The 25,521-nt window shown below is 42.0% G+C and overlaps 1 protein-coding gene across 1 annotated transcript; it reads left to right on the plus strand.

Moving 5' to 3' along the window:
- The first annotated feature begins 1,232 nt into the window (after positions 1-1,232).
- LOC308077403 (uncharacterized protein) lies at positions 1,233-5,990 on the plus strand. The gene is made up of 5 exons (XM_080418079.1): positions 1,233-1,339; positions 2,224-2,352; positions 2,827-2,909; positions 3,434-3,634; positions 5,549-5,990. Exons 1-4 carry the CDS (start codon positions 1,240-1,242, stop codon positions 3,614-3,616), a joined length of 495 nt encoding a protein of 164 aa, XP_080274205.1. The 5' UTR covers positions 1,233-1,239; the 3' UTR covers positions 3,617-3,634; positions 5,549-5,990.
- The last annotated feature ends 19,531 nt before the right edge of the window (positions 5,991-25,521 follow it).

Consider the following 25,521-nt stretch of genomic DNA (forward strand, 5'->3'; position numbering starts at 1 on the left):
GTATTTTACTTTACATTTCTTGTCCTTTTCTTGTGATGTGACATAAATATTATATTTAATAATAATAATAATAATAATAATAATAATAATAATAATAATGTATTATTATTATCATGACAACATTCATCCAAACTTATTTACTTAATTTCGCAATTGGCAAATAATATGCTAGTTTGATTCTAAATAACACTTTTTTTTGCTATGGTTACCAAAATGAACAGATCTACAGATCTACATCTTGTCGCAATTTGACGTGTTGTGAGCTTGTACATCTGTTTTTACAGAGAAGTGGGCCCTTTATGGGCCCTGAGCAGTGTTGCCATATCTGCTTATTATAAGTGACTTTGGTCTTGTTTTTCTGTAAAGTTGCTTGTAAATATTAGTGAAATATTTCACTTATTATTTTTGAAAATAGCAGATCTACAAGCTTACAATGTGTTGCAAATGCGACGCACTGTGAGCTTGTAGATCGGCTATTTTCAAAGTTTAAAGCGCAAATGTCGCTTCTTTTGGGCTTAATTTTTTTCACAGACCTGGCTGCTTATTTCTCTCACAAAATCTGGCAACACTGTCTCAGCAGGCTCGCGACCCTTGAACTCTATGCCCGCGACCGCTCGAGATGCGCGGGGAGAACGAATGCTGCCTGCAGGCTGCAGCTCTCACTTCAATAGAAAGTTAGATAAATTGCGTTGCTTTGGATTCATCAAAAATAATTATAAACCGGCTTCAGAGAAGATAAAAGAAAGAAAAAGAAGCGGCGGACATTTTAGGTGAGTGTTGACACACAGAAATACTATTTATGTAGGCGTTTTAGCCTACTATTACTGTATTGATAATTAAGTGCGTAGGCTGCTGTGTTCGAAGTCAATCACAAGTGACTCATGTCATGACCCAACTCTACACATTGTTTAGTTATTTAATTTGTCTTGATAAAGGGATTATGACAATAATTACAATAAATTATAGTGGGAATATACAATATAATTTATACTATAGGCCACTACTGCTTGCCTGTGTGCCGCTCAAAACTAAATTCAGAATATGACGTGTGTGTGTGTGTGTGTGGACACACGCTTTCAGTGATGAAGCTACAGAGTGTTTTAATATCCCGTGAACTCTGAACATTAATGATTCGTCTGTCTGTCTGTCTGTCTGTCTGTCTGTCTGTCTGTCTGTCTGTCTGTCTGTCTGTCTGTCTGTTATTATTACACATTTCTTTGGCTGCAGTGGCCAAAATGAATGGTTTGCAGCCCTACTGAAAGAGAAAAAGGAACCCAGAGAGAACCATTATGTGTTATGCCCCCCCCCCCTCCCACAAAGAGAAGAAAACAGTTTGAAGGTAAAGTGATATTGTTTTGTTAAATGTTAAAGTAATCATTGCTTGTTCAGTAACAGGGGTCTCCCAGACTCTCCACCTCTTTAGTAAGCCGAAAATGCATTTCCAGGAATACCAAATTTAACCAATCAGAACTCATACAGGATACAGGATAAATAAGTTACAATTGGAAGTGATGACACAAAGAAGTGGGCATACAAAATTTGAACCCATTTAGACCAGGAACGCATCTGTGTAATTGTTTTGATTTCTTTGGCTAGACCTTTGGCTTCAAAAATAGCAGATCTACAAGCTCATAGCGCGACACCGAGTGGCGCGCTATGAGCATGTAGATCTGCTATTTTTGAAAATCTTTGAATATATATGTTTTAAAGTGAACATTTGTACCTCAAATCTTTTTCCTTTTATGTTCAAAAAACTTTTAGGATTTAGAGAGCATTTTTAGAATCGGCCCCAGATCTTAATGGGTTAAAGCTGCACTATGTAACTTTCCTCTTCTACCCCGGATTTGAACCCGGTTTCCTGAGCAAGTGCTGTAACCTTTTACCATTGAGCTAATAGAGCCTGCCTGCTTGCTCAGGTGATACATTGAATCTTGACCATCAGATCAAAATTCATGTCAGATCCTGTGTCTAGGTGAGACATGACCTTTGACACTATCTAAATGTCTCAATAGAAGAGCAGGGAGACTAAATACAACCACCCCAATTATATAAGTTATATTGTATTATTTGTATTAACATACTCTAACATACAGATCGTATAAGTTATATTGTATTAATATACTCTACGATACAGGTTGCATAAAATTACATTTTATTCCACTTTAACTTTCTAACAAAAAACATCTTGTTTTATCCAAAATATATTACTTGCACTACCTTTAGACTCTGACTCGTCTGAATACGGTGGAGATGCTGTTGTTCCCCAAGCTATCCACGACGAAATGTCAAGTACAGTCATACCCAGAAGAAGGCCAAAGAGTTGGAGCTGGACCTACAGCATCTTAAAACTAAGTAAGCAATGACTAATGTTAACGAAACAGTTGCATGAGTTTGCTCTTCTCTTTTTGTATATATCGATATGTTGGTTATTTGTTCTCATGTTCTTTTTTACTTAGATCTTGACCACAAATGTTAAAAAACATTATATAGAAAGCATGTTAAATGGAGTGGACAGATGCTAGGCTCATTATTAAACTGGTATCCTACTAAGGCATACATCAATTCAGTTTTTATTTTTTATTTTTCCGTACCCTGTTCATGCTTTAAGATGCAACAAATTAGAGATTGCAAAACAGAAACTGGAGGAAGGGCCCCAATATAGCTCTGCAGCAAAGCCTGACATCCCTGCTGCAGATAAGCAAACCAGTGACAGCATAGGTGTGTTTAGACAGTGATACTGTTCTACGGAAAATGGTGACAATGTGTACAATATAAGTACTGTGATACTGCCAAAAGGAGCTTAAATATGATTCTCTACATTTTCAGTTGCAACTTCCTCCGTTTCCTCTTCCCCCGAGTCAGACGATTTGGCATCGACACCTGGGATGTTTGACGGCAACGGTGACAAGGTATTGAAGAAACATACTGTGTAGGACAGTGGTTCTTAAAAGTGGGGTTCCACAGTGTCCCCAGCTAAATAAGAAACAGTTATCATTTCAAAAATAGGCAACGTGTCATGATGCATCGTGAGCTTGTAGATCAGCTATGTTTTGCTATTTTTGAACAGTTTTGCCTATGGCATGAACAAAATAGGGATGCCGGGTGGAAAAGGTTAATTTCACTACTATTTTACCAGCTAGAATGTAATCCAATGACAATGTACTGTATAAGAATTACTTCAACTCTCCCCACCTACAGTATAGACAGTTGTAGAATTCTGTACTAAATGTAATCCAACAATTAACATCTTCTCTATTGGAGGTCCATGGCACCAACTCTTTTCTAAATGGGTCCACATTTGGGGGTCCTTGAAAATGTAATTTCTTTACAGTAAATTCTGTTTGAAGTGGGCCTGCTTTTGTCAAAAATGAGTCTGAAATGTCATGGTAAAATGTTTTTTAATTTCTAAAACATGTGTTTTCTTCTGTTTCAGGTCCACATTGGCTCTGGTGTGTGGCTCGAAAAGGAGATCTGGAAGATGGTGGCAGCAAACACCAAGGACTCCCTGTTCATGAAGGAGCTTGCTGTTGCCATTTGGGGGACAACAACCCTGAAGACCATGCAGGAGCCTTACAAAGAATGCCCCACTAGCAAGGGGGAGGCCAAACCCCCCTGACCGCAGGACTCAGAAGAGGTATGTTTACTGAGGGGTGGGGGGGTTCATTATGACTTGATCTCATAATTCAATCTGCTCTGTGCATGACTGTAGTTCTCTTTTCCAGAAGGTGGAATTCCCGTTAGCGTTACGTGTTCAGTTTTTCATACCTTCATTTGGTTGTCTCAGCAGCATACTGTTTCAACCAGAAACACATATGGAGATGTTGGTTGTAGCCAATCAAATGAAGCTATGAAAAACTGATCGGGAAACGGGAATGTCACCTTCTGGAAAAGAGATTATATTAAGCTTATTAATCAATCATAAAAGAAAATACTCTATTGTAATAAAATCGATTTTATGGCTGAAAGAAATGCCGATCTACAAGCTTGCAACTCGTTGGACGTGTTGTGAGCTTGTAGATCAAAAAAGTAATCAATAGAATAATCGCAAGTAGAATAATTGGTAGTGGCAGCCCTACATGCATGTTTGGCAGGGGTAGCTTTTTCCCCCAAATTGTTGTTGTCCATTGTAGCCATCTGACTTATTGCCTGCCCACTGTCCACCCACTAGAGATGCGCGGATCGCGGTTTTAGCCGCGGTTGCCGCAGTTAACCGCAGTTTGGGTGGATTTGGGTCAATCAAATATCATTATTAATTCATATTGGATAAACCGCGGGTGAAATAATGCGGGAATTAAATTAATGATATCAATCTATAGGCCTATAATAGCTTTTAAAAAGCACTACATTTCACCGTGTGTGCGTTTGTAGTATTTTAATATTACGTCATTTTACACCAGGCACAAAATAGCCGCTCACGACATGTTGCTTTACAGGCAGCCAGTGTTGCCAGGTTGCGAGAGAAATAAGTAGCCAGGTCTATGAAAACAAGCCCAAAACAAGTGCCAAACAAGCCCAAAAGTCGCAACACAGAGCATTGTTTTTGCTCTGTGTTTTTTTTTCACTTTTTCTTTCTTTTACTGTAAAGCACTTTGAGCTGCATTTATGTCATGAAAGGTGCTATATAAATAAAGTTTATTATATTAAAAGTCGCTTATAAAAAGCTTATAAAAAGCCGACATGGCAACAAAGTGGTTGAAAGCGAAAGTAACTTAATGAAGACGTGCGCTTGTAGTTACCATGGTTGTGGATTGTATACAGTCACTGCATCGCGACAGTGGTGAGTAACACTGTTTATAAGAAAACTAACGTCAGGAAAATAACAATTATTTGGTGCGGTTGGTGCGGATCTATAAATAGGATGATATAAGTACCGCGGGTGGATGGCGGATGGATAATGAACTTGTTAACGCGGATTTGGGTGACAAAAAAACCCATCCGCGCATCTCTACCACCCACCTTTTTCATTCAAATGCATGTTTTCTAACTGAACTGAAACACGGGGTTAAAAAAACACTTCACCCCATTTTCAACTCATCTTCATATAATTGGTCCTCACTAATACACATTTTAAGATGGTACCATTTATGTCTACTCACTCTGTGTTTCGTTGATAGGTCGTGGACAGTTTAGAAACCTGCCTACCTTTGACATCATCGGTAGGCAGGTTTGGTCATTTAGAACAACTTTATTTGTTCATTATTAATGCAAGAACAATGGCTTCTACTTCTGCATGCAAACTTTCCAGGTAGAGACACACTGTAGTTTCTATTAGCTTGGAATCTCCATTGGTGATGTCACTGGTAGGCAGGTTTCTGAACTGTCCACATTCCACCAATGAGTGGCAGAACGAGTAGACAGAAATGGTGCCATTGTATAATGAACATTAGCGAGGATCAGTTAGTTATATGAAGATAAGGTTGAAAATGGGTGAAGTTTAAGTTACTTTAAGTTTTTCTCAAAACATCACAATTCATTTAACTCACCCCATGCAGTATATTGCTAATTATATTTGTTTTATTGTTGGGGGTTCTTGTTTGTTTTCTTTCAGACTGTTTCCATTGGTGGCTGCAGGGGCAGAACATTCTCACAAAGAGGAAGGCCATGGACCATGGCCAGGACATCAATAGAAAGGACAAGAAATTGTGTGTCTGTGTAGGGGGGGGTTGATATGGGGGTAATGCTTTATAGCGCCACCAGCAGGCCGATTTTTGCAAGACACATTTTTGGCTGCAACTTTACAGATGTTTTCCAAACATCACACACATCGGTATACAGTATCTCCATAGTCATGTAATCAAGACGGATCTGTCCGATTTTTCATATTCTCTCACTCTTTTCCAGTCATTTGAACACTGTGTGTGTGTTAGTGTGTTCCTCAGGTTGAAGTTCATGTATTTATGTGTTTATTTATACATTTATTTGTTATTTAAATGTTGTTTTTGAGGGTTTTTTATAAGTGTTTAATAAATTATTGTTATGTATGAAATTGATACATGATTATTTATGACTTTGTGGATTTTGCTCACTTTTATATAGGCTACTGTAGGCTACTGTTTTTTAAATATACCACGTGCTGTGGGCACCTGGCTGAAATTCACCATGATCATGCATCCTCTCCAGCAAAGTTGGTCACTGCATATCCAGAATACACCTGAATACACATAAATACCAGATAGCAGCTTAAACCAGCTTAAACCAGCTACCAGCTAAACCATCATAAATACCAGCTACCAGCTTAAACCAGCTAAACCATCATAAATACCAGCTACCAGCTTAAACCAGCTAAACCATCAAAAATACCAGCTACCAGCTTAAACCAGCTAAACCATCAAAAATACCAGCTACCAGCTTAAACCAGCTAAACCATCATAAATACCAGCTACCAGCTTAAACCAGCTAAACCATCAAAAATACCAGCTACCAGCTTAAACCAGCTACCAGTTTAAACCAGCAAAACCTACCACCTTAAGCTGGTCAACCACCAAGACCAGCTTAAGGTGTGTTTTGGACGTCCAAAACACACCTTAAGGTGGTCAACCACCAAGACCAGCTAAAACCAGCTGGTCCAGCTTAGGCTGGTCTAAGCTGTTTTTTTCAGCAGGGTATGCACTGAAAAAGGCCCTTTTCTGACCCTTGACCTCACTGGACGGCCCGCCACTGTTTTCTACACCTTAGTGCCGCTTAGCGGAGAGTGTGGCGGTGTAGAGGGGGTCTCCCCGAACGCGTGCGTACCTCAGAAGTTCCGGCACTAAGCTCCGTCTCCTGTCCAGTGTCCAATTTGTATAGGCTATGCACTCCTTTGAACAGCATTTATCCATTTAGATAAATTATTAATGTTTTAAATCCGTTTTTGTTACACAGTAACATAATATGTGTTATATAGCTTCGTTTAAATGCTTAATTTATAGTTTTAATGTGCAAATGAACCGTTTTTCAATGGTTTTCAATGGTTTCTTTTTACTCTAGAGGGTACTCTTATTCTGAAGAGATCGTCAACCGGAAGTCTTATTTTTGCTCCGTTATTTCTGCTCACGGAACACAGATCCCATGCGCTGGGTGAGCAACTCAATGCAAGTGGATGGGAGGCGATATCCGGTGCCCTCTCTATTATTTTTAACTCTATGGTGTTGACTGACTGACTGTTCGAAAACACCATAGATTTATATAAACGACACTTTAAAATACCTTAGATTTATATTAAAGTAAAATACAAAGACAACTAAAATGTGTCGTTGTTAAGCAGCAGGAGGACGTTTAGCAGCTCAACCACTGAAACACAGCAGGTAAAGATCAACTCATTCATGTTTCATCTGTTTATCATTTACGATGAACTAATCGTGTCTTGTTTTAACCTATTTGTCTTTATTAACATCATTTAAGTTGGAACATGTATGTAATTACTCTTACTCGTTAGGTTGTTATAAAGTGATCATAAACACAAACAATAGCTCCATTATAGTAGCCTTAGATAAATGTATTTAATCGATGTTGACATGTTTTTATCTCTATGAGAGTTTTAGCTCCACCCCCCCAGATTGCCCTGGAATGTCACCAGTAAAGCCCGTATTTCTCTAAACATGTACAAATATAAAATATAAGGTGATTACCCGCTTTCCCTAAATGTTAACTCGATGTCCGGTATGTCTGTGTAATGTATTAGTCCATATTCTTTAACAAAGAAGTGTTTTAATCTCGTTTGTGGACGATTCTGTTGGAATTCCAATGGGCTTTATTGAGGGGGCGCATCTGGTGAAAGCCGGAAATACACTTGATGTTAACGTAAACAAAAAGTAAACGAGGGGGAGAAAATGGCGTTCGGCCACAAACGGGATTGAAACACTTCTTTGTTAATGAATATGGACTAATACATTGCACAAACACGCCGAACACCGAGTTAACATTTGGGGCAACCGGGTAAGCACCTTATATTTTGCATTTGTACATGTTTGGAGAAGTATGACATGTCTATTAGTGTTTAAACTGTAATGGATGTGTATATTCCACATTGATGTTAATTTTATCCTATGAATGTACAAATATTCCCGGAGAATGCCACCTCTCAAGCCCCTGGAGGGTTTTTAGGCATTCTCCTTCACATTTTTACTGAATCTTTATGTATCATTTTTAAATGTTCTTGTAAGTGATGATAAACAAACAAAAACAAACAAACAAAAGTACGGGCTTTGGAGCTGACATTCCAGGGCAATCTGTGTGGGGGGGGGGGGGGGGGGGTCTGTAGCAAAGACTCTCTAGTAGCAAAAAGTCTTTATCTAAGGCTATAGCTCCATAGCAGCAGCAGCAGCAGCAAGACATTGATATACATTGTTTTGTAGCTTGTTGTTGTTGACGTCACTATTATCATTGTAACCCTATAGTTACATCAGTGTTTTATAGCATGACATTACAGTGGTTAATCTCTTTAAGCAATGAGGTGTAAATGTATCTTGTAAACCAGGATCTTTACTCTGTCCTCAGTAATGTTAATGTGATTGTCAAGTGAAGTTAGAGCTCCATGTCTTCATGCACCAGACATTGAATCCTTACCAACTAACATTTGTCATGCTCACAATGTGTCTCATCGCGATGCATCATCATTCAATACCTTGTAGATCTGCTATTTTCAGATCACCTACGTATATATGCAGTGCCCATATGGAGATGTCTGTTTCTGTCTGTCTACCTGTGTCCATTGTATGCCCATATATGGAGATCCCTGATGTCATCAGTATATGCCCATATTTTGGAATGCCCATATACAGTATGTGCATAGTGCCGGATCTGTGTCTCTGTATCTATCAGTCCATGTCCCTTTTATGCCCATACTGTGGAGATGGCTGCATGTCATCAGTGTATGCCCATACGGGCATGCCCTCTTTTGTGCGCGGCACAAAAGGGACTCAGGTAGACCGACAGAAACAGACATCTCCATATATGGGCACAAAAGGGACACAGACGGGTACGACGGTTGCTCTGAGAAACCCCCAACACTATGACTCAGACATATTGGTCTGATGGGCAGTGTGATGTAGGTGTAAGTGGCCTGAATGTTTAGTATAATAATAATACCCAATAGAGCACCAAAGTCCAGACGTCACTGCCAGCAGAGGGCGCTTTTCCTTAGGTTCGTGGCTTTACTTTTTGTGTTGATATCCTCATTGGGGAATCTTAGATCGCTTCATATAAGAACTGTGTTCCAAAAATACACACACCACCCTGGCGATTTTACTCATATGGATATGAAGCATTGACTGAAGGTGGAAATGTATACATTTACCCAAAGAGTAATACAATATAAACACTAAAAACGAGTCAAACAACCCAAAGACTACATTTCCCATGAACGCTGCTGATGTAGGGACAGTGATTTCAGACCCTGAAGGGTCGTAGTTCTTTTAAGGCAGAATTAATTTCCTTTTCGCCAGAAACAGGCTGTATCAAATATGAATGAATATGGTGGTGTGTTTAGGTTTGGAACAGTTCTTATATGACGTGATCTAAGATTCCCAAACGGGGATTTCAACACAAAAAATAAAGCCACGAACCAGTGAAACAGCGCCCTCTAGTGGCATTGATGTCAGACTTCGGTGCTCTATGACTATGTTTTAGGGGGGAAAGAACCATGGAACCCCATCTTTAAAGTCCTTATTCAATTCCTTCATTTCAGACCAGTGTGTGGAGTCCAGACTGCAGGTGAAGATGAACTCTCCAGACTCAGCCAGGGCCATCTCTATTAAACAGGAACCTGAAGACCACCCACACCTCGGTACGTTTCATGTGCTCACTCTTATGTTTTTCTTACATTTTTTCTATTCTGTTTCGACTGCCACAATATCAGAAATAATCATGGCAATGATAATATACCGATGATTAAAGGTCTAGTGAAATGAAAAATGTGTTTTTCACAATTTCAGAGCATATCATATGGGCATACCTAACAATAGATGCAAAACAATTTGAAAATGACCCATTTGTGTTTATTTTTATATCAAAAGTCCCTAAAAAGCCAATCTTAATTACTTCCTGTGAATGAAAACGTGCTGCGTGATGACATAGATACACTTTCACGAATATAAATTAATCTTGATTTAGTTCAGCTGCGTAATTCCCATAGCTACACGTATTTTAACAGTTTTTTTTTATTATTTTTTTTAGATCTGACGTTCATAGTGACAGAACACATGCAAAAAAAATAAAATCTTGCTAGACAAGATTGACATCTCGAGATTTCAATCTCGTATAGCGAGACTTTTTTTGTTGTTATTTTTTTTGTTGCATAGTGTTCTGTCACTATGAACGTCAGGACTCACCAAAAAAAAGCCCCAAAAAAGCTATTAAAATACGTTATCTAGCGCAAGGCCTATTGGCTTACGTTTTAAGCTGTGGCGAACCAGGGATGGAGTTATGAAATTGTTCTACTGTATCATTAATAGTACAATATAACAGCTAAAATATAACATCATAGAAAACATAAGAAAACCGTGGTCCAAAATGTCCCTTTAAGTAGGTAATACCTCCTTTTGTACATGGAACATGTTTGTTTACACTTCAGGAATCCAGTGTTGACTATCATGTTATTTCTCTGCTCCTAGACATCCTGCACATGGTTGTGTGTAAAGAGGAGAGGAGCCTCAGTCTGCTGCAGGAGGAACCAGAGCCTCCACACATCAAAGAGGAACAGGAGGAGATGCTTCAAAGACCAGAGGAGCCTGTTGGGTCAATGTTGACATTACTAGCAGTGAAAAGTGAAGATGGTGATGAAGACATCTCTTCACACTGCTCTGAAGTTGAAGTTGAACTTGAATCTGACACCGAAGTCACTGAAAACAGTGATGATTGGGAGGAGACCAGTGGAGGTCAGTCAGTGTTAAACACAGGGACAGAACTTACATGTGTGGGGAAAACTGGGAGTGTCGATGAAAAATTAAATTAAATCAGACATTTTAACAGGGAAGCCGTAATGCTCCTAAACAACAGACTTGTTTGATGATGGAAGCTTTGAAACTGTATTTGTACTCACCATTTTAACCTGCCTTCTCCCCTTCTCTCTCTCTCCTTCCCCCCCTCGCAGGAGTGAGGTTCCAGTCTTCCCAGACTCAGTTCTTCTCTACAGCCAACCAGGCACAAGGAGAAACTGATCAACCAGGATATTACAGTCATCAACAGTTTACCAAGACTTCAACTCAACCAGATGGAGAAAAACCTTTCAAATGTAAACATTGTAACAAGACTTTCATTCAGTCAAATGACCTGAAGAAACACCAGCGTATCCACACTGGAGAAAAACCCTTCCACTGTAAACAGTGTAACAAGAGTTTCAGTGAGTCATCTAACCTGAAAAGACACCAGCTTATCCACACTGGAGAAAAACCTTTCCACTGTAAACATTGTAACAAGACTTTCATTCAGTCAAATGAACTGAAGAGACACCAGCGTATCCACACTGGAGAAAAACCTTTCCACTGTAAACATTGTAACAAGACTTTCATTCAGTCAAATGACCTGAAGAAACACCAGCGTATCCACACTGGAGAAAAACCCTTCCACTGTAAACAGTGTAACAAGAGTTTCAGTGAGTCATCTAACCTGAAAAGACACCAGCTTATCCACACTGGAGAAAAACCTTTCCCCTGTAAACATTGTGACAAGAGTTTCAGTGAGTCATCTAACCTGAAGACACACCAGAATATCCACACTGGAGAAAAACCTTTCCACTGTGAACATTGTGACAAGAGTTTCATTAAGTCATCTGACCTGAAAAGACACCAGCGTGTTCACACTGGAGAAAAACTTTTCCACTGTAAACACTGTGACAAAAGTTTCGGTGAGTCATTTCACCTGAAAAGACACGAGCGTATCCACACGGGAGAAAAACCTTTCCCCTGTAAACAGTGTAACAAGAGTTTCAGTGAGTCATCTCACCTGAAAAGACACGAGCGTATCCACACTGGAGAAAAACCTTTCCACTGTAAACATTGTGACAAGAGTTTCAGTCTGTCAGGTAACCTAAAGACACACCAGAGTATCCACACTGGAGAAAAAGCTTTCCCCTGTAAACATTGTGACAAGAGTTTCAGTCGGTCAGGTAACCTGAAGACACACCAGAGTATCCACACTGGAGCAAAACATTTCCACTGTGAACATTGTGACAAGAGTTTCATTAAGTCATCTGACCTGAAAAGACACCAGAGTATCCACACTGGAGAAAAACCTTTCCCCTGTAAACATTGTGACAAGAGTTTCATTAAGTCATCTGACCTGAAAAGACACCAGAGTATCCACACTGGAGAAAAACCTTTCCCCTGTAAACATTGTGACAAGAGTTTCAGTCTGTCAGGTAACCTGCATAAACACCAGCGTATCCACACTGGAGAAAAACCTTTCCACTGTAAACACTGTGACAAGAGTTTCAGTTAGTTAAGTGCTCTGAAAAGACATCAGTGCATTCACACCAAAGGGGGGGGGGGGGGTTGTGTTTGTGGGGGATGTTGTAGGTGATATTTTAAAGTACAACAGTAGCAAGCACCAGAATTATATTTAGCTACTTACCCCTATGTGTCAGGATACTCCATACCAAATTTCAGACATATATGACAATTTATGTAATTTTTATTAAATTAATACGACCATTTACATAATTTCGCCAGTGACATGTACCAAAAGGGGGTTTTGGGGCCGCTGAGACCTAATGGCCCCGAGTTGGAGGTGTTCAATATGAACTTGTGATGGCCCAAGGTATATGCCAACAGGAAATAATAGTGGAATAAATAGTTAGCAGATAATATCCTGAGGTCTGGGCCTGGCTCAAGGTTCAAAGTTGTACTATTGTTACATCTTGTGTACAGGTACATAAGAGTTAAACTTTGGCTTCCTTCAGACAATGCAGCAGCATAGGTAATAACAACAATAGAATAATGATAGAGAAGCACGAAAAGATTTAAAGAAAATACTTCACCCGGAAGCAATTTCAGCGATTTCCGTTTCCGGTTTTAGCTTGAAAAATACGCTAATGCGGCCAAAACACGTTTTTTTCACACGGTATAAAAAACAAACGGACAGCTCCACTTCTATTTTCTTTAGTCTGGGTGACGATCAGTCATCGGCGTCGTGTATCACATCGTATTTAAGCCCGATCAGCGATTGTCGAAAACGTCACATCCGGTTTATGACGTATTTGACTGTTTGAGCCTGTTGGGGGGGGGGGGGGGGGGGTTGAGTCAGCGAGTCATCAAGGTGTCATTTTGCTGCTTTCTGGTGGTCTATCCTCGTATGTGTTTAAAACCATGGCCAGAGAAACTTAAATGCATTTAAATAACAAAATAACAAACAAAAAAAACAAATCGCAAATCGCTGGCAAGGGGTGAGTCCATTATGAATAAACTCTGGCAGTCAATGAGTTAATAGTAATTGATATTTACTATTTGAGTAGGCTACTATACCTTGCATTCCTCCAACCGTATGTACTCAAATGTTTTATGTTTATAATGGAACAGTGAAACAGTCAACCTTGACTCCATATTTATAACATAATGCAATGTGTTTGATCAGTGACCTATATGTGTCAGGATACTCCATACCAAATTCCAGACATGTATGACAATGTATGTAATTCTATTAAATTCATACGACCATTTACATCATTTCGCCAGAGACATGTACCAAAAAAGGGGTTTTGGGGCCCTTGAGACCAAACTGCCCCAGTTGGGGGTGTTCAGTATGAACTTGTGATGGCCCAAGGTATAATTATGCTAACAGGAAATAATAGTGAAAAAAGCTGGTTAGCGGAGAACATCCTGAGGGCTGGGCCTGGCTCCCGGAGTGTATGCCAGCTGAACTGTCTGGAACATGCATTCCATGTTTATTTTCTCCATGCAATGATTCATATAAACAATATTTCTGCTACAAAATAACTTGTGATGTCCTTACTGTGTCACAGTCTGATCATACCATGCAGTTTGAATGTATCATATAAAACGTGATATATTTATCATGTAACATGGTATATGTTGTATCTGTAGCATTTCTATGAGACGGGATCAGACCTGTGCAGCATCAATGTGCCCTGATGAAAGCTGTGATGGGTGTAGGGCTGCAACTAATAACTATTCATGACTTTCTTCATCATTATATATATATATATATATATATATATATATATATATATATATATATATATATATATATATATATATATTTATATATAATATATTTATATTACACTTGATGTTAATGTAAACAAAATGTAATTACTCTTAGCTGTTAGGTTGTTATAAAGTGATCATAAACACAAACAATAGCTCCATTATAGTAGCCTTTGATAAATGTATTAGATCATTGATTATCAATTTGTTTAAATTAAATGTATTAGTGTGATTAACTGTTGCACTCCTAGATGGATGTTCTCTAGTTGGGGGTGTTCAGTATGAACTTGTGATGGCCCAAGGTATAATTATGCTAACAGGAAATAATAGTGAAAAAAGCTGGTTAGCGGAGAACATCCTGAGGGCTGGGCCTGGCTCCCGGAGTGTATGCCAGCTGAACTGTCTGGAACATGCATTCCATGTTTATTTTCTCCATGCAATGATTCATATAAACAATATTTCTGCTACAAAATAACTTGTGATGTCCTTACTGTGTCAAAGTCTGATCATACCATACAGTTTGAATGTATCATATAAATAGTGATATGTATCCATTATAGTAGCCTTAGATAAATGTATTAGATTATTGATGATCAATTTGTTTAAATTAAATGTATTAGTGTGATTAACTGTTGCACTCCTAGATGGATGTTCTCTTGTCTACAGGTGTGGAAGGTCACATAGTACTCTTACTGTATATAAACTATGGACACTACCCGAGCACAACAGTAGGGGGCATCAATACACCAACTGGCGTCTAGACAAAGTGGTCGTCAGAAGAGAAGAACATACCCTATACCCACAATGCAGCAGTGAAAACAACATGGTGTGTTGACTGACTGTTGTTAAAATACCATAGATTTATATAAACGACACTTTAAAATACCATAGATTTATATTAAAGTAAAATACAAAGACAACTAAAACGTGTCGTTGTTAAGCAGTAGGAGGACGTTTAGCAGCTCAACCAAACACAGCAGGTAAAGATCAACTCATTCATGTTTCGTCTGTTTATCATTTACGATGAACGGATCGTGTCTTGTTTTAACCTATTTGTCTTTATTAACATCATTTAAGTTGGAACATGTATGTAATTACCCTTAGCTGTTAGGTTGTTATAAAGTGATCATAAACACAAACAATAGTTCCATTATAGTAGCCTTAGATAAATGTATTTAATTGATGTTGACATGTTCTTTATCTCTATGAGAGTTTTAGATCCACCCCCCCAGATTTCCCTGGAATGTCACCAGTAAAGCCCGTATTTCTCCAAACATGTACAAATATAAAATATAAGGTGATTACCCGCTTGCCCTAAATGTTAACTCGATGTCCGGCGTGTCTGTGTAATGTATTAGTCCATATTCTTTAACAAAGAAGTGTTTTAATCTCGTTTGTGGACGATTCTGTTGGAATTCCAATGGGCTTTATTGAGGGGGCACATCTGGTGAAAGCCGGAATTGCACTTGATGTTAATGTAAACAAAAAGTAAACGAGGGGGAGAAAATGGCCTTCGGCCACAAACGGGATTAAAACACTTCTTTGTTAATGAATATGGACTAATACATTGCACAAACACACCGAACACCGAGTTAACATTTGGGGCAACCGGGTAAGTACCTTATATTTTGCATTTGTACATGTTTGGAGAAGTATGACATGTCTATTAGTGTTTAAACTGTAATGGATGTGTATATTCCACATTGATGTTCATTTTATCCTATGAATGTACAAATATTCCCGGAGAATGCCACCTCTCAAGCCCCTGGAGGGTTTTTAGGCATTCTCCTTCACATTTTTACTGAATCTTTATGTATCATTTTAAAATGTTCTTGTAAGTGATGATAAACAAACAAACAAAAACAAACAAACAAAAGTACGGGCTTTGGAGCTAAAATTCCAGGGCAATCTGGGGGGGGGGGGGGGGGGGTCTGTAGCAAAGACTCTAGTAGCAAAAAGTCTTTATCTAAGGCTGTAGCTCCATAGCAGCAGCAGCAGCAAGACATTGATATACATTGTTTTGTAGCTTGTTGTTGTTGACGTCACTATTATCATTGTAACCCTATAGTTACAGCAGTGTTTTATAGCATGACATTACAGTGGTTAATCTCTATAATAAGCAATGAGGTGTAAACGTATCTTGTAAACCAGGATCTTTACTCTGTCCTCAGTAATGTTAATGTGATTGTCAAGTGAAGTTAGAGCTCCATGTCTTCATGCACCAGACATTGAATCCTTACCAACTAACATTTGTCATGCTCACAATTTGTCTCATCGCAATGCATCATCATTCAATACCTTGTAGATCTGCTATTTTCATATCACCTACGTATATATGCAGTGCCCATATGGAGATGTCTGTTTCTGTCTGTCAGCCTGTGTCCATTATGCCCATATATGGAGATCCCTGATGTCATCAGTATATGCCCATATTTTGGAATGCCCATATATGTGCATAGTGCCGGATCTGTGTCTCTCTGTATCTATCAGTCCAAGTCCCTTTTATGCCCATACTGTGGAGATGGCTGCATGTCATCAGTATATGCCTATATGGGCATTCCCTCTTTTGTGCCCGGCACAAAAGGGACTCAGGTAGACCGACAGAAACAGACATCTCCACATATGGGCACAAAAGGGACACAGACGGGTACGACGGTTGCTCTGAGAAACCCCCAACACTATGACTCAGACATATTGGTCGGATGGGCAGTGTGACGTAGGTGTAAGTGGCCTGAATGTCTAGTATAATAATAATACCCAATAGAGCACCGAAGTCCAGACGCCACTGCCAGTAGAGGGCGCTTTTCCGCAGGTTCGTGGCTTTACTTTTTGTGTTGATACCCTCATTGGGGAATCTTAGATCGCTTGTTAAAGTGGCTGGGAGGGCCAGCACTCCCCGGCAGACAATTAGCAATCAGTTGAAGTGGTTTTAAAAACCAGCTCTGAAAGCGTCAGCTTTCAAAGCGGCTAGAAGGCTAGGCGAACAAAGGCAACAGGCGACTTTGTCAAAACCCGACTTCGTCAATGAACGATAAGCTGTATCATTGATTAGTGACATATATAGTAGTGTGATAGATATAGTACTGTATAGTAGTGTATATGTTTAGTGATCTACAGTGTGTTTTCTTCCTATTCCTGTCCTCTCTTCTTCCTGGTGGTCGCACAAACACTGGGTTACACCCAGATGTCGCGTGACCACTAATCTAATCTATCCTACTCTTCAACTCACGTCGAGCAAGTGGTAACGGGAGGGCTTTGGAATTGCCACTCGGCTGTGGTGGAAGGCAAATCTGCTTTCATCTCAGCCTACGCATCCTTGCTCTCCCTCAACTTCCTTGCTCTGACTGAGACTTGGATCAGACCAGAAAACACTGCTACGCCCGCGGCTCTGTCAGATGTGTACTCTTTCTCTCACACTCCCAGAGCCGTGCGGACAGGTGGTGGTGCTGGTCTGCTAATTTCCAGAAAATGGAAATACTCTCCTGTTTCACTGTCACAATTCTCTCCTACCTCATTTGAATTTCATGTGGTCACTGTTACTCATCCAGTCAAGCTCACCATTGCAGTTGTTTATCACCCACCGGGCCCTGCTGGTGGCTTCCTGGAGGAGCTGGACCATCTAGTCTCTCACTTCCCTGTCGATGGCTCTGGATTCATCCTTCTGGGTGACTTCAACCTCCCGACTGAGAAGCAGCTAGACCCACTACTTTCGTTTCTCGCCGCCTTTGACCTAGTTATTTCCCCATCTCCTCCTACCCATGAGGCGGGCAACCAACTGGACCTGATCTTCACCAGAGGCTGCTCTATTGCTAACCTGTCTGTCACTCCTCTTTCCAGTGAAAAGGGTAAGAAACTCTCTGATCACTACTTCATGTCCTACTCTCTCTCTCTCTCCTCTCCCCCCTCACAGCCCCTCCCTACCCACATGACTTCCTCACGTCACAATCTTCGCTCACTTTCCTCCACTGATCTTTCCTCTTCTGTTCTCTCTGCTCTCCCTGCCCCTGAATCCTTTGCTCTTCTATCCCCTGATACCGCCACAGATCTTCTTTTCTCTACTCTATCCTCTTCTCTCGACCATCTCTGTCCCCTCAGCACCAGGCCTGCACGCCAAACTCCACCTGCCCCCTGGTTGTCGGACTCAGTGCGGACTGAGAGACGGAGCCTGAGAGCGGCTGAGCGCAAATGGAGAAATGGCAACCTCCTGGAGGACCTTCTCACCTTCCAATCTCTCATCTCTACTTTTTCCTCCTCTCTATCAGCTGCTAAAGCTGCTTTTTTCTGCACTAAAATTCAGGCTTCTGCTTCCAACCCTAAAAAACTCTTTGAAACTTTCTCCTCTCTCCTGCAACCACTCCCTCCTCGTCCCTCCTCCCTGACGATTTCGCCAACTTCTTTGACAAGAAGGTGAACGATATCCGATCCTCCTTCCCTCCTCCCCCGGCTGGTGCCCTGCACACTACCCACACCCGTCTGCCTGCCACCCCCCCCTCTCTACCTTCATCTACTCCTCTTCCCCCCCCCATCCCCTCTCTATCCCACTTCTCTCCCCTCTCCCCTAACGAGGTCCTTCTCCTTGTTACCTCTAGTCGCCCCACCTCATGCTCTCTGGACCCGGTCCCATCCACTCTGTTGCAGTCTATTGCACCTGAACTTCTTCCCTTCTTAACCCACCTTATTAACACCTCTCTGACATCTGGCTACTTTCCCTCTACTTTCAAGACTGCCAGAGTCACCCCCCTCCTGAAGAAACCGACACTTGACCCCTCTGAGATCAAGAACTACAGACCGGTTTCCCTTCTATCCTTCCTATCTAAAACTCTCGAACGTGCTGTCTTTAAACAACTGTCCTCCTATCTCCACCAGAACAACCTCCTGGACTCCAACCAGTCTGGGTTCAAAGTGGGTCACTCAACAGAGACTGCCCTCCTGGCAGTGACGGAGTCGCTCCATGCCGCTAGAGCGAACTCTCTCTCCTCCGTTCTGATACTCCTGGACCTGTCTGCAGCGTTCGACACGGTGAACCATCAGATCCTCCTCTCCACCCTCGAGGGGATGGGTGTCTCAGGCTCTGCACTCTCCCTGTTTGCATCCTACCTGACGGGTCGCTCCTACCAGGTGATGCTGAGAGGGTCTGTGTCAGAACCACACAGGCTCACAACTGGGGTTCCCCAAGGCTCGGTTCTGGGTCCTCTTCTTTTCTCTCTCTACACTACATCTCTGGGTGCTGTCATCCACTCCCATGGCTTTTCCTACCACTGCTATGCCGATGACACCCAGCTGATCCTCTCATTCCCCCCCTCTGATACCCAAGTGGAGGCACGCATTGCTGCTTGTCTGGCTGACATCTCGGAGTGGATGTCGACAAACCACCTGAAGCTCAACCTGGACAAGAGCTGATGTTCCTCCCGGGGAAGGGCTGTCCGCACCGAGACATGGCCATCACCATTGATAATGCTGTGGTGACCTCTACTCGGACTGCGAAGAATCTGGGTGTGACCCTGGACGATCAACTGACGTTCTTGGCAAACATCGCATCAGTGACAAGGTCCTGCAGATTCCTCCTCTACAACATCAGGAGGATTCGCCCCTTCCTCACGGAGAAGGCAGCCCAGGTGCTCATCCAGGCTCTCGTCATCTCCCGCCTGGACTACTGCAACTCCCTCCTTGCTGGTGCTCCGGCATCTGCCATCAGACCTCTGGAGCTTGTTCAGAAAGCTGCGGCTCGTCTGGTGTTCAACCGCCCCAAGTTCTCCCACACAACCATCCTTCTCCGTTCTCTACACTGGCTCCCCGTAGCGGCTCGCATCCAGTTCAAAACCCTGGTGCTAGCCTATAGGGCAGTGAAAGGAACAGCTCCTTCTTACCTCCGGGCTATGGTCGATGCCTACACCCCTGCCCGACCACTTCGGTCTGCCACCTCGGGGCGACTGATTGCCTCGTCACTCAAGGGTCCTTCTGGCCGATCCACACGGTCACGACTCTTTTCTGTTCTGGCCCCACAGTGGTGGAATGAACTTCCCACTGATGTTAGGACAGCAGAGTCACTGCCCATATTTCGCCGCAGACTGAAAACCCACCTCTTCAGGAAACACTACCCTTCCTCTCTGCCTGACCTACTTGTTGTTAACTAGTTGTACGAACGCTTGTTTTCTATTGCTGTATTGTTTATTGGATCTTGTTTAGTCGATACACTTATTTGTTTTAGCTCATGCTCATTTGATTTAGCTATTTTGTCTCATCTGTTTAAGGAAATAGGTAGCTGATATATTGCACTTTTACCTTAGCGCTAGGTATACTCTTGGTTGCTTGTTTTTGCAGAAAATACACTAAAGACTTCTGGTGATTAGTAGTTTTCGTTGTGGGGGATGTTGTAGGTGATATTTTAAAGTACAACAGTAGCAAGCACCAGAATTATATTTAGCTACTTACCCCTATGTGTCAGGATACTCCATACCAAATTTCAGACATGTATGACAATTTATGTAATTTTTATTAAATTAATACGACCATTTACATAATTTTGCCAGTGACATGTACCAAAAGGGGGTTTTGGGGCCCCTGAGACCTAATGGCCCCGAGTTGGAGGTGTTCAATATGAACTTGTGATGGCCCAAGGTACATGCCAACAGGAAATAATAGTGGGAAAAAATAGTTAGCAGATAATATCCTGAGGTCTGGGCCTGGCTCAAGGTTCAAAGTTGTACTATTGTTACATCTTGTGTACAGGTACATAAGAGTTAAACTTTGGCTTCCTTCAGACAATGTAGCAGCATAGGTAATAACAACAATAGAACTAGAAAATGTGCTCCTCGGAGCACAAGTCTCCGCCAGCAGACCCGTGCTATTTTAATCAAACGGCTTTGCACCATGTACTGAGCTGCCAGGAGATAGTCTATGTCTTTAGCAAAACGGCCATCACAAGGTGAGTCAGCGAGTCATTTTGCTGCTTTCTGGTGGTCGATCCTCGTATGTGTTTAAAACCATGGCCAGAGAAACTTAAATGCATTTAAATAACAAAATAACAAACAAAAAAAACACGCAAATCGCTGGCAAGGGGGTGAGTCCATTATGAATAAACTCTGGCAGTCAATGAGTTAATAGTAATTAATATTTACTATTTGAGTAGGCTACTTTACCTTGCATTCCTCCAACCGTATGTACTCAAATGTTTTATGTTTATAATGGAACAGTGAAACAGTCAACCTTGACTCCATATTTATAACATAATGCAATGTGTTTGATCAGTGACCTATATGTGTCAGGATACTCCATACCAAATTCCAGACATGTATGACAATGTATGTAATTCTATTAAATTAATACGACCATTTACATCATTTCGCCAGAGACATGTACCAAAAAAGGGGTTTTGGGGCCCTTGAGACCATACGGCGTCCAGTTGGGGGTGTTAAGTATGAACTTGTGATGGCCCAAGGTATAATTATGCTAACAGGAAATAATAGTGAAAAAAGCTGGTTAGCAGAGAACATCCTGAGGGCTGGGCCTGGCTCCCGGAGTGTATGCCAGCTGAACTGTCTGGAACATGCATTCCATGTTTATTTTCTCCATGCAATGATTCATATAAACAATATTTCTGCTACAAAATAACTTGTGATGTCCTTACTGTGTCACAGTCTGATCATACCATACAGTTTGAATGTATAATATAAATAGTGATATATTTATCATTTAACATGGTATATGTTGTATCTGTAGCATTTCTATGAGACGGGATCAGACCTGTGCAGCATCAATGTGCCCTGATGAAAGCTGTGATGGGTGTAGGGCTGCAACTAATAACTATCCATGACTTTCTTCATCATTACATTATATATATATATATATATATATATATATATATATATATATATATATATATATATATATATATATATATATCACACTTGATGTTAATGTAAACAAAAAGTAATTACTCTTAGCTGTTAGGTTGTTATAAAGTGATCATAAACACAAACAATAGCTCCATTATAGTAGCCTTAGATAAATGTATTAGATTATTGATGATCAATTTTTTTAAATTAAATATATTAGTGTGATTAACTGTTTCACTCCTAGATGGATGTTCTCTTGTCTACAGGTGTGGAAGGTCACATAGTACTCTTACTGTATATAAACTATGGACACTACCCGAGACCAACAGTAGGGGGCATCAATACACCAACTGGCGTCTTGACAAAGTGTTCGTCAGAAGAACATACCCTATACCCACAATGCAGCAGTGAAAACAACATGGTGTGTTGACTGACTGTTTTAAAATACCATAGATTTATATAAACGACACTTTAAAATACCATAGATTTATACAACTAAAACGTGTCGTTGTTAAGCAGCAGGAGGACGTTTAGCAGCTCAACCAAACACAGCAGGTAAAGATCAACTCATTCATGTTTCATCTGTTTATCATATACGATGAACGGATCGTGTCTTGTTTTAACCTATTTGTCTTTATTAACATCATTTAAGTTGGAACATTCCATATTCTTTAACAAAGAAGTGTTTTAATCTCGTTTGTGGACGATTCTGTTGGAATTCCAATGGGCTTTATTGAGGGGGCGCATCTGGTGAAAGCCGGAATTACGCTTGATGTTAATGTAAACAAACAGTAAACGAGGGGGAGAAAATGGCGTTCGGCCACAAACGGGATTAAAGAAGAGGGGTGGGGGGCAAGTGGGAAGGAGATCAAAACAAGAGCGCAACAGAAGGCCAGACAAGTTATCTACATATTTACAAAGTACCTGAGATAATAAAAAACTAAGGTGCCTGAGCATAGCAGCAATGTATGTATACTGTGCATGTTATACTTATACTGTGCATGATATACATATGGACGTTAAGGTGCTTAGAGAAAAAAAGAGCACAATAAAAAAAGACAAAAAAAAGTCAGTGCGTTATACATGGGATTAAGGTGCAAAAGGTCAGTGCGTGTCCACCTAGGGTGGACTGACCCTAGTATAATCCGCAAGTAGCTCCATGAGGGAGTGCAACAAAAAAGTCATTTGTACCTGGTGTAGTCCACAGGTGTGTCCGAGGGGGAGCTAAGTCCAAGTCACTGTCCCTGGTATAATCCACAGGTGTGTTCAGGAAGAGCCAGAAAAGTTTTTTTCACCGCCTGCTGTCAGGCTGCTGAACAAGGCTTATGCCTCATTCAGCATCCTGACAGCAGCCGGATTAAAACTGCACCAATACCTGGTGGTGGAACTCTTGATACTGCGGTAGAGCCCCTTGCCCGGTCGCGGTCGTTGTAGTGGTTTGAACAGTCTGTGACTTGGGTGGTGCTTGTCCTTGATGATGCGCTTGGCTTTGACCACGCACCGCTTTTTGTACAGTTCCTGGAGCGCTGGGAGCTCGATTCCCATTATCCGCTCTGCCGATCGCACTACTCGCTGTAGGCTGATCTTTTCTCGGGCAGTGCAGTTCCCGTACCAGGCCGTGACACAGCCTGTTAGGATGCCTTCAACAGAACTGTTGTAATACAGCCTGAGGATGCGATGTCCTACTCCGAGCTTCTTCAGGCGGCGGAGCCAGTACAGTCGCTGCTGAGCCTTTTTCCTCACGTGTGTGGTGTGCGTCTCCCATTTGAGGTCCTCCTCGATGTGTACTCCGAGGAACTTGAACTCGCTGACCCTTTCCACTGCAGCACCGTCGATGAGGATGGGCGCATGGTCTTTCCGCGGCCTCCTGAAGTCCACGATCAGTTCTTTGGTCTTGTCGACGTTAAGAGAGAGGTTGTTCTCCCGGCACCAGCGTGCCAGTGAGTTGATCTCCTCTCTATAGTCAGACTCGTCGTTGTTGACGATTCGGCCTATCACTGTTGTGTCGTCCGCGTACTTTATGATGGTGTTGGAGACATGTGTGGCTGTGCAGTCATATGTGTACAGGGAGTAGAGGAGAGGGCTCAGCACGCATCCCTGGGGTGCTCCGGTGTTGAGGGTCAGGGGGTCGGATGTGATGCTGCCCATTCTCACCACCTGATGTCGGTTGGACAAGAAGTCCTGTATCCAGTCGCACATGCTTGGGTGTAGCCCTAGGTCTCTGAGCTTTTTGTCAAGTATTGCTGGGACAATGGTGTTGAATGCTGAGCTGTAGTCCACGAACAGCATACGTACATATTTGTCCTTCAGCAGCTTGTTGTCCATGTGCGAGAGGACGGTGTGGAGAGCCATGGCAATAGCGTCGTCGGTGGATCTGTTTTTGCGGTATGCATACTGCCACGGATCCAGCGAGGCAGGTAGCGTGGAGCTGATGTATTCCCTCACCAGTTTCTCGAAGCACTTGCTGACGATCGGGGTGAGAGCGACAGGTCTCCAGTCGTTCAGGCATGTCACTTTGGCCTTTTTGGGAATGGGCACAATGGTTGACATTTTGAACCCTGCAGGGACCACAGCCTGGGAGAGGGAGAGGTTAAAGATGTCAGCGAAGACACCCGCCAGCTGGTCTGCACATGCCTTAAGGACCCGGCCTGGAATCCCATCAGGTCCGGCTGCCTTGTGGATGTTGACCCGTGCGAAGGCTGTACGCACTTCTCTCTCCGAGATGGTTAGAGGGTTCTCCTCTGCTGGTGCTGCTGATGGCCCCGCTTGGCTGCCGCGGTTGGGGCTGATCTCAAACCGGCCGTAGAAAGTGTTCAGTTCGTTGGGGAGGGAGGCAGGCGGGTTCACCTCGCTTCTGGTTCTTGTTTTGCAGTCTGTCAAGGTGTGTACCGCCTGCCATGTGCTCCTGATGTCGCCATTGCTGAGTTTGTCTTGCATCTTTTTTGTGTAGGCCTTTTTCGCCTTCCTGATGGCGCTGTTTAGGGCCGCGCGCGTCGTGTTGCGCGTTTCCACGTCGCCAGATTTGAAACCAGCATCCCGTTCATGCAGATGTGCACGTACTCCGCTGTCCATCCATGGTTTCTGATTGGGATAGATCCGAACTGTCTTTTTTGGGACTATGTCATCTATGCACTTACTGATAAAGCCAGTGACTGAGTCTGAGAGTTCGTTGATGTTATTCCCAGCGGCGTTCTTAAACATCCCCCAGTCAGTCTGGTAGAAGCAGGATTGTAGCATAGCGTCTGTGTCCTCAGACCAGATTCGGATTTCCTTCTCAATGACCGGCTCCCTTTTTAGCCTCTGTTTGTAGGCAGGTAGCAGCTGGATGGCGTAGTGGTCAGAGCTTCCTAGCGGTGGGCGGCGGAGAGCTTTGTATCCATCCTTGAAGGGCGTGTAGCAGTGGTCAAGAATATCGTCACCACGGGTGCTGCAGGCGACATGCTGGTGGAATTTGGGAAAGACCTTTTTTAAGTCTGTCCGGTTGAAGTCGCCTAGGCAGATGACTGCGCAGTCCGGGTGGCGATTTTCTTGTGCACTGATCGCCTGGT

Source organism: Gymnoscopelus braueri (genome assembly GCF_963280865.1).
Source record: "Gymnoscopelus braueri genome assembly, chromosome: 21".
In the NCBI taxonomy this organism is placed as follows: domain Eukaryota; kingdom Metazoa; phylum Chordata; class Actinopteri; order Myctophiformes; family Myctophidae; genus Gymnoscopelus; species Gymnoscopelus braueri.

Coding starts and splice junctions, on each gene's coding strand:
- LOC308077403 (XM_080418079.1), top strand. CDS start 1,240: ATGGTTTGCAGCCCTACTGAAAGAGAAAAAGGAACCCAGAGAGAACCA. Junction 2,353..2,826: donor CTACAGCATCTTAAAACTAA/GTAAGCAATGAC, acceptor CTACATTTTCAG/TTGCAACTTCCTCCGTTTCC. Junction 2,910..3,433: donor TTGACGGCAACGGTGACAAG/GTATTGAAGAAA, acceptor CTTCTGTTTCAG/GTCCACATTGGCTCTGGTGT.